Consider the following 10,282-nt stretch of genomic DNA (forward strand, 5'->3'; position numbering starts at 1 on the left):
TGTAGAAGGCAATTGTGTCTCTCAGTGAACTTTTGGATGATTTGTTGTTCAGAAATCAGTAGCTTCAGGCATGGGCTGCCACGCTGAGGACTCAAACCCTCCTGCTCTGCCAGGGCATGGCTACAAGTGCACAGGGTTCAAAGCCAACCTGCTCAGCAGCTCTTACACCTGCTCCATTGCAATTACTGAAGAGAATAAATTTGGTTGTACTCACTGGTTTGATCACATGTTGGCAGAGCTGGATGCCAGGTACCATCTGCTTCACAGGTGACTGTTTCACTACCATTGATTATATAGCCAGAATTGCAACTGAAGGTCACTGTGCTGTTAAACACGTGCTGAGTGCCACCACCAGATGATATTATCCCATTTTGCACAACTGGATTTTCACACTCGATCACTGGAAGTGAAGATAAGACTATTTGTTAGAAGAAGAAGCCCTGCAGTGACAGCAGAGGAGTTACATGAGAAGCTTTCTGAAAGAATCGCGGAACAAATGAATGATTTGGGTTGGAAGGGACCTTAAGGATCTTCTAGTTCCAACTCCCTGCCATGGGCAGGGATGCCACCTACTAGATCAGAACTGCTGTCCTTTCACTTGGAGAGAGGCAGGTCCCCAGTGGAGTGCAACTACTCAGAGACATCACTAAGAAACTGCACGAGAGGTTCACTTTTCATTGACAAGAAGCCCTGAGTGTGGGCAGGGAGAGGAAAGCTTTCTGCAGCCCGAAGAACCCATTAAACCAATCCCTGCCTCTGCCCACAGCCTGGCAGCCTTTAAGCTTCCTGGGAACCCTTTTAGCTCCAATCAACCTTCTCATGTTTGGCAGCCCATTGGGAAGGTACAGATTGGAGGAGGGATGAGAAAGTGGAAAGCACGAGGAGAGAAAGCCAAGATTTACCTCTGCATTCAGGAATTGGAGTGCTCCAGTTTACCTTGTGATTACTATCCATTGTACAGTAAATATTGGCATCTCCAACAAGAGTATAATTTTTGTCACAGCTGTAGCTTGCAGACATGCCAAAGCTGAACTCTTTGCCCCCATTGAGGAGCTGCCCATTCTTGATTGCAGGAGGTGGTGGACAGAGAACAACTGGGAGCATGGGAAGGAAACAGAAAGAATATTTCCATCAGAAGTGAAAAGTAGGTTTAGAATCACAGAATTTAAGGGTTGGAATGGACCTTAGAGATCATCCAGTCCCAACCCCTGCCCTGAGCAGGGACACCTCCTCACTAGATCAGGTTGCTCAAGGCTCATCCAGCCTGGATTGAACACCACCAGGGCTGGGGCAGCCACCACATCCCTGGGCAACCTGTGCCAGTGTCTCACCACCCTCACAGGGAAAAAATTCTAATATCTAACCTAAACTTCCCCTCCTTCAACTTGAACCCAAAGTTGAGCTACTAAAACAAAAAGCTCAACCCAAACAAAACAAAACAAGGCAAAAAGAAAAGAGTCAGGGAAGCAGCCCAGAAACCATCAGCTCAACCCAATGTGCCTTTTGAGTCTGAATGTTTTCCAGAGGTTTTTCTTAATGGATCAGTGGCAAAACAGCTAAAGAGTCCAAGAGCAGACAGCACAGTAGAGACATTCTGGGGGCAGTGAACTTGGTCTCTGCAGGCAGTTTGGGCCCCTCACCTACAATGAAGGCATTTCCTGCCTTTGTTATGCTGACAAGGAGGCCAGAATACCTATTCTAGCAGCAAACCATCAAAACTCTCAGCAGCTGCCAGTCAGGCCCATCCCCAAACTAACAGATCCATTGCAAAGCTTTGAGGAAGAGATGTAGACCTAACAGTTAAGGTCTGCTTACTCTCACAGGATGGAATGCTATCCCAATGGACGTTATCACCAGTAAGCACACACTCTGCACTTGGTTGCCCAACCAGCACATACCTGAGAAAAGGAGAGGTTAAATCCCTTGGTGAAAAATAGGAATTCAGAAAGTTGTACAGTTTCTAATGGTGTTCTCTGGAGGAGCTGAACCCTAGGGTATAATCAGCTAGCCCTGCTATGAAAAACTATTTTCTCAACACCACCAGAAATGCAATATAACACAGCTAGAGGAAACTTAATACTTGCAGTGGGTGGGTACAAGCTCACGAGCAAGACCTCATCCCACCACATCACACCCTGAGTCCATTCAGCCTCATCTGATCCAAATTGCAAGTTGCTTTCTGAGCAGAGCCCGTTGTCACTGATATCTCTGAACCACTCTCCTTCCCTCTCACCCCACTCCCAGCATTCCCAGGACACCTCAGCCCTCTTTTCCCCAAGCCCTTTGCTAAGACATAGGCAGCCAGACCCTTCTCAGCAACAAATGCTGAATTAATAACAGGCAGCAACTGGAAAGGAACAAAATTCTTTGATTTTTAGCTGCTTTGCAGTCTACAAAATCCCTACTCTCAGGCCCAGAAGATAATATGTTCTGACAGCAAGAGCAGGAGAAGAGCCTGACCCCAGCCCTGAGCTGTTCAAAGCCTCAGAGTCTCCCATGGGTGCTGTCACCCAGCTCAGACTCCCCAGGAGCTTGGGCTGATGCTTACCCAGGGTTACAGGTGTAGGTTACTGTCGCCCCAAGCCTCAGGTTGGTCTTGTAGTGGTAGTTGCCATTCTTAATAGGTGGTTGCCCACATGACTTTCCTGGTGGTGCAAGTGCTCAGCATTAGCTTTATTCTTTAGGCTGATAGCTGCTTTTCAGTGTCATTACAGACTATTGCACCATTTATCAGGCACCTGACTGCCCTCAGAGCAAGTACCAGCACTTGCACGATACAAAATCTGCATTTATTTCTGAGAAACTGAAAGTTAAAATGCAAATGAAGAAGCAAATCACAGCACAGATCAAGCTAAAGTTAGAAAAAGCTCAGGTTTATGTGCTTTCTGAGAAAGGAAACTGATATAGAGCCCATGGCATCAGGAGAAACAGCATGAAGAGGATGGGAGAGACCCACCAACCACCCAAGGGCAGCACAGGTGCATCAGACAGGGACAACAGATTTCCATGGGCTCCTCCACACTGTCCCTGGTTTCTGTGCAAATACTGTACCAGTATTGGTACAGTAATCAAAAATGGCAGAGATCATCTCCCAGAGATGAACATTTCTAAGCCAAGGGGAGCCCTGAGAAGGCACAGAGGGTGAGAACTTGTTCTCAGCTGCCCCAAAACAGCGACAGAGAGCATCCTTCTCAGCTGGGCTGAGCTGTGAAGAGGTTTGGGGAGCTGCAGGGGATGTGCCCCACTCCAGTCCCGCCAGGGGGGAACTCACCAATGCAGAAATCAGGATTCATTGACCAGGTGGAGACAGGGAGGCAGATGAGCACGGGGCTCTTGCCCCCAGCCAACACATACCCCGTGTTGCACTTGTATGCCACCTCGGTCCATACGTCGTAGGATTCCTGGACGGGTGTGACGAGCTCCGCAAAGGCAAACTTTGGTGGCTGCTGGCAGGCACCTGCAGGTGGGACAGAGATAGCAGAGAGGCTCTCTGAGCCCTTCCCCATCCCTGATCCCCACGGAGCCCCATCCCCACGCAGCCCCTCTCCCCCCAGCTCTGCTCACCCCAGGCACCAGGCAGTGCCAGCAGCATCACACAGAGCCAGCACAGTGCCATGGCCAGGGCTGGTGCACAGGGATGTGGAGCACGACCCTTCCTGGGGTAGGTAAGCTGAGTCAGCCACAGATTCCTATCCCACAAGGAGTTTTTTCTCTAGCTACTAAGGGAAACAGAGGCTTCAGCTCCACTAAACTCCCCAGGGCTGCAGGCAGAGTCCCCCACACTGGTTAGCAGACACAGCAACTCCCTCACTAATTCCCATGGCACAGCTGCTTTATATTTTCCCAAGTAGGAAATGATGCCAATTAGCAAACGAGGAACAGCGAACCAGAGGCACCTGGCACTGGATCAGGATTCCCATGCCCCATCTCCCACCTCCAACCTCTCCTGCCCCATCCAGTGCTGGGGAAGGAGTTTACCTTCAGGATAAGTAAAGCAACATACAACATGTTTGGTTTACCCTAATCAGTGCTGTAAACACGTGGGAGTGTCTGCCTTGCAAACCTTGGGCACCCAACCCTTGGCCCTGAGGTCACCCCAGGCTTTCCCTCAAAAAGCACTTTCTGTGTTACACCACACCTATATCAGCTCTTCATTTCAGCTCACCCTGTCCACACCGAGTGAGGTCTAGGGCACACTGGGGGTACCACCTAGCAGCCCTGAACAGCCCCTGCTGCCTCCAAGAGGGGACAGCAAGGGATGTCAGCCAGGGCACAGGGCAGTGCAGGTGCCTAGGTGGCTATTGCCTCTCCCTCTGCTCAAAGCAGGATTGCTCCTATCAGCACAAGGCCATGGAAAAATGCTGGGCCCCAACACGATAACAAACACAATAGCAGAATCAGGTATGAGCGTGGCACTTTTGTGCTCCCTGTGGCACTCCACGTCTATTACCAGAACACCCACAAATTCCATCTCTTGGCAAACACAGATAAAGCAGAAAGACAAATTTCACACCTCCTGCTTTATCATGAGTTTCTTCCCCTATCAAATAAACCAAGGAGCACAAGCTGCGTGTGGAGCACTTAGTTTCATCCTCTGAACACCCTGCTGGAGATGCAGCCTGGTTTCTTTGGAGGGGAGAGAATATAATGGAATATATATATATATATTCCAGTGCAGGAATACTTGGAGTTCACTGAGGGAAGATTACAGCTGGGGAGGAGCACACACCTGCCTGGCAGGGCCCAGGTGCCACCCAGGGTGGACACAGGCTCAGCTCCAGCGGTGCCTCCGTTATCACAATTTCTGGGAAAGGCTGAGTGCTGCTATGGACACCAGAGCAACAGCAGCAATCACTTGAGCAGAAGCAATTAGTGACCCTGATTACACCTGGCAAGGAATCAGTCTGCAAAACCATTTAAAGCACTCCAGAAAAAGGTTTGACTAGTAACTATAAAATAAACCCCCCCCCCCCAAGCCAGGACACCAGGATTGCTTGGTTTATATTCCTTTTATTTACAAAACAGTTTTGCTATAAATACTGTCATTTTCACACACACTAGGGAAGGAACCTTGGTTAAAAAAAAGCAGTTGAAAAATACAAGGAAATTTTCTAAGATGGTGCAAAGAGCGTGTTTACTGGGAAATTATTTTCCTAGTGGAAACAAACGTTTACGGAGCTGCAAAAAGAGTTTTTCCAGACCAAAAAATTAAACAAAAAAAATAGGTATCAGACCAACATGGAGCTGGGTTTGCAGTATGTGGGAGTTTCCTGCTTCTTTAGGCAGAAATCACTGATGGTGAAGTCAGACCTTGACTTCAGGTTGCCTTATTGCACTGAGAACTTCACCCCTGGCAGTGCCAGGGATTAGTGTCTGAACTCCCCATCTCTTCAACCAGCCTCGTGCTGCTGAGGCCACTGGATTCATCCTGCAACAGGGAAACCAGCAGTTAGTCAGGGGGAGCCCATTGGCTTCGGGAGGAACAACAGGTTTGTGGCACCTTGGCCCTGGCAACCCTAAGGGCATTTTTTGGGGTGTCCCCACACACGTCCCTACCGACAGGTGCCTGGGCTGGCACAGGTGTGCATGGGTGGGCACTGCACAGACAGGGCAGATGTGGCAGCTTGGGGTGTGCTGAGGGACCAGGTGAGCCAGGGACCCTTCTCTGGCCAGGGGACACACAGGGCTGCTCCCTGTGTCACTGTGGATGAGGGAGAGGTGGAGCTGGTCAGTGCAGGGAGGGCAGACAGGACCCCGTGGGCTGTGGAGAGAGAGAGAGAGACAAGGGTGAGTCCCAGCAGGATCAGACAAACTGCTCCCTGCCAAGCCACACTGCACAGGCTCCAGCACCCACAAAAGCTGGTTTCCTTACCAGTTTCAAAGATACTAATATTTTAGACTCAAGTAAGTGGTGATTCATGAATGCAGAACTGAAATAGCTCCTGTAGGGTTAGGGCTAAGAGCCAGAGGAACAGGCATTGGCAGGACAGTGGGAAATAAGTGAGGGAAAAAGTGCAGTAAAAAGGACACAACTAAAGCTGAAGCAAGCAGATGCACACCTCAAACCATGTTCATTTTAAGCACATTTATTTGAATTTGGCTTTGTCAACAATGACTTTGTTAAGGAAGCTTTGTGAGCCTGCTAGAGACACGTGGCCAAGTGTCAAAAGATAAACTGAGCAAACAGCATTACCTTGGCCACTTCGTTGCTGCTGTGCCCCAAACAAAAAAAAACCATGGGAAAAGCACTGGGCAGCAGGTGAACAGAAAGCTCACACTGCAGAGTCCCTCATAGTACCCAGGCTCTTTGCTGCTTAACCAAAACCAGAGCTCCAAAGAAGTCATGAGGCTGAGCCAGAGGAGCAGAGCTGAGGAGCACAAGCTGATCCAGAGATGCCCAAGGAAACTGCACAAGCATCATGCAAATAAACCTCACCCCAGTTTCACCTCCCTTTGCTTGCAAGCAGGCACCACATTTCCATCCTGACACAGAGCTAGGAGCAAGTTCCAGCAGCATTCACACACCTCCATCGCTTTTGACTTCTCATTTAAGCACTGAACTCTGAGTTTTGAGGGTGCTGGGTGCCCAGCACGGTGCTGCTGCTGAGAGGAGCTGCTTGCACTAGGCACTCTGACTCACCCCTCGTGCTGCTGCTCCGTGGGCACCACAGCTTGGCAATCACACTGTCCCAGGTGGGCACGGAGCCAGTGCTCACAGATGGGACAGATGTGGTGGTTCCTGTGGGGAAACACCATTGAGGACATGCATTCCAGCCCAGGTTGGACAGGGCTTGGAACAACCTGGGCTAGTGGAAGGTGTCCCTGCCCATGGCAGGGATAGGATGAGATGATCTGTAAGGTCCTTTCCAACACAAACCATTCTATGGTTCTATGAGAAGAACAGATCTACTCTACTCTGATTTTTTTATCCAAGCCCACCATGGCATCTGTGTATTTTTAAGTGGAAGACAGACCTTTCGTGGTCCATGGGCTGCTCTGTCTTGCTCCACTGTGGACCAAGTTCTCCTGTGCTGTCACCCCTCGGCACATCCAGAGCTTTGGCAGGAGAGCTGAACACAGACAGAGAGAGAAGACAACCTCAGTCCACCTGAATGTGTGGCTTTCCTGCACAACACAGCCACTTTTTTCTAAATATCAAATACTTTCTCCTGCTAAAACTGGACTTAAAAGGAACCAAAGGAATTCAAACTGCCACACCTGCTCTATCCATGTGGAGATGCTTTCCCCTTGTTTTGCTTTCCATAGACCCACGCAAGGAGAGCAGAAGCAAGAGCCTGGTGGTACCTGATGCCTACTGGGTCTTGGCTCTCCCCATCACTGATGCTGGGGACTGAGTAGATGAGTGGTTTGCCATGCTGAGTGCTCAGCCAGTCCTCACAGGTGGCACAGCCGCGGCGCGTGGGCCCAGCGTGAGGGGCCAGGGCAGCATGCAACTGTTCTTCACAGGTGGGACACACATGGCAACTCCTTTTGTGGCTGTGGATGAGAGAGACGTGAAGGATCCCTCTGGACAAGCTCTGAGAGCAGCCAGCAAACCCAAACCCTCCCATGAAGCAGCTGGTGCCTCTCAGCGCGTTCATTGCGGAGGTGTTGGCACTTGAGAGTCAAAAACTGCATGAAGATGTGCTGTGCAGGTGTGGTCAGCACCTGTGAGACCCATGGGTATAGTTAGAAGAGTGGCACAAGCTTTTTTGGGCAGATCAACTAGCAAACTCACCAAAAATAGGAGTTCCATGGCTTCTCATCAGCTGTTATCTTTAGGTGCATCGGTGCATCCCTTCCCTTCGTCTTCTGCTTTTTTAAATTCATGCTGTAAGAGCTGAAGAGACAGAAAGGAGAAAATTTGTAGAATAAAAAGCAAATCAGCAACATGGAAAGATAGCACTAACCATGCAAATATGTACTGAAGGTGTAGAGCTTGGAAGGGAATATCCAGTTACCTCTAGGGAAAGTTACAATTTACAAGGGGCAGCTTAGTGTCACTTACTGGTTTTCATTGTCTTTCCATCTCTTGATGAAGCAAAGAATTACAAGGGGCACTGGGGGAAATAACAAAGAAGGATAAAAAACCCCAACCCAAACCTAAGCAAATCTGGTGTGCAATGTAAAGGAAATACTGCAGTTTGGGCAGCAAAACTCTCTGTGCTGGGACTGTCACCCCTTGAGGTGCATCAGCCACACTGATGCAAAACCTCTCTCATGTCTCTGAACACAGAGCACAGGAACCACTGCTGCATCCCCCAACAGCAGGGAAACCCCCAAACCCTGCCCAGAGACACTCAGGACTGGGGGAGTGGAATGAAGAAAACCCACTGGCTCTGGCTACTCAACAGCAAGTAACAGCTCTGGGTTAGGAAAGTGTATTTTCAATTTTAAGCTACTCACCAATGCAAACAGGGATGAGGATACCTGCTAGAGAAGAGAATAATGAAAAGGATGTTAAAAAAATGAAGCCCAAAACGTGGTGCAATTACAGCAATTAACAAGACTCTTAAGCAACTGAGCTCTTACCCAGCCAGTAATAATTCTCTCCTGAGAGTTCAGTTTGGTTTGTTGCTGCTGTAGTGTGAACTAAGGAGGGGGGAAAAAAAGAAAAAGCATTCAAAATGCTATTTTATGTGCTCCTAAATTTATATATAATGATTCACTGAGGAATAAATGTTGCATGGGCAGGTGGTTTGGGCATCTGTGGCCCACAGAGAGCTCTTGGTGCCACTCCAAGCCTTATGGACAGAGGGGAGTCTGCTGGCCCAACTTGGCTTTATGGCCTGGGGGTTGTTGGATGTTAGATATAAATCCATTCTGAGGTTTATTCCATCAGCTTTCCAGTTACTGATACACTTTACACATTGTTTGGGGGCCTACAAGGAGCTGGAGAGGGACTCTGTTAAGAACTGCAGTGACAGGACAAGGGGGAATGGGTTCAAACTAAGGAAGGAAAGTCTAGGTTGGATGTGAGAAAAAAGGGTTTTGCTCTAAGGGTGGTGAGACACTGGCACAGGTTGCCCAGGGATATTGTGACTGCCCCAGCCCTGGTGGTGTTCATTCCAGGCTGGATGAGCCTTGAGCAACCTGATCTAGTGAGGAGGTGTCCCTGCCCAGGGACTAGATGATCTGTAAGCTCCATCCCAACCCCTAAATTCTATGATTCTATGATTCCATGATTGTTAATTGAAGTGCTGCCTGTTCCTCTTGAAGGGGAAATGTAAACCCATGTCCAGCTGTGCCCACAGTGTTCCTTGGCACCTTGCAAAGCACAGTCTGGCTGCTGCTCCCCTGAAAACAAACCCTAGGGAATACCTGTCCACACTGTGGTCCTTTCCTTTCTGAGAGAAGGGAACTAGGAGTGCTTATCTTGCACAGCAAGAAAAAAGTACTGGAGAGCAGGATGATCACCCAGCAGTGCTCACCCCTGCACTCAGGAGGAAACCCACTCCAGATGCCATCGACCCCGTTCTCTGTCGTGCAACGAAGAGTCTCATTTCCCACAGGCTCCAGCCCAGGGTCAAGTGTGTATGTTGTGACTGGCTCAGACAGAAACTCCCCTGTACCACTGCTGTTGTGCTGCCCATTGGGAGTGGCTGGAGGAGGAGGGCGAGAAATAGCTGTGGGAGAAAGAAAAGAGATCAGGAGGTGACCCCTGAGATGCCTAGAGAAAAGAAGGCTCCAATGAGACCTTAGAGCACCTTCCAGTTCCTAAAACGGGTTACAAGAAGGTTGGAGAGGGACCTGGACAAAGGCACGCAGTGTTTGGAGATGGAGAAATGGCCTAAGCTGACTGAGAGAAGGTTTAGATTGGATATTGGGAAGAAATTCTTCCCTGTGAGGTGCTGAGGCACTGGCACAGGTTGCCCAGAGAAGCTGTGGCTGTTCCATCCCTGGGAGTGTTCCAGGCCAGGTTGGATGGGGCTTGGAGCAACCTGGGCTGGTGGACAGGGGTCCATGGCAGGGGGTGGGATGAGATGAGATTCATGCTCCCTTCCAACCCAAACCATTCTGGGATTCTGTGGAGAGAGCAGAACCCAAGGGCCATTTGTGCACAGGGGCTGAAACAGGAGCACTGCACTCTCAGCAGTTATTTTAGCTGCTCCCCAGCCTGCCCTGTGGGGCACTGAGGACACCAGGTTGCTGGTTTATGTCAGTCTTTCACATGCAGAAAGCACTAGAGATGCTCCTGGTGAGTCTCTGCTTTATCACAGCAGCTTTCTCCCTTCCAGACATACTCTATGTCTGACTTCACTTAGTAAAATCAACACACAAC

At 49.5% G+C, this 10,282-nt stretch overlaps 1 protein-coding gene across 1 annotated transcript in view; it reads right to left on the minus strand.

Moving 5' to 3' along the window:
• The window catches only part of LOC103802706 (complement receptor type 1-like), a gene marked incomplete at both ends in the record, with an annotated part of 27,063 nt that overhangs the window by 14,751 nt on the left and 2,030 nt on the right, over nt 1–10,282 (minus strand). Inside the window, 5 exons of the mRNA XM_009075224.1 lie at nt 948–1,094; nt 1,816–1,898; nt 2,549–2,645; nt 3,272–3,457; nt 9,456–9,626. Coding sequence (XP_009073472.1) covers nt 948–1,094; nt 1,816–1,898; nt 2,549–2,645; nt 3,272–3,457; nt 9,456–9,626 — 684 coding nt within the window. The remainder of the gene's footprint in view (nt 1–947; nt 1,095–1,815; nt 1,899–2,548; nt 2,646–3,271; nt 3,458–9,455; nt 9,627–10,282) is intronic.

The sequence above is a fragment of the Acanthisitta chloris genome, unplaced genomic scaffold (genome assembly GCF_000695815.1).
Source record: "Acanthisitta chloris isolate BGI_N310 unplaced genomic scaffold, ASM69581v1 scaffold5605, whole genome shotgun sequence".
Classification (NCBI taxonomy): domain Eukaryota; kingdom Metazoa; phylum Chordata; class Aves; order Passeriformes; family Acanthisittidae; genus Acanthisitta; species Acanthisitta chloris.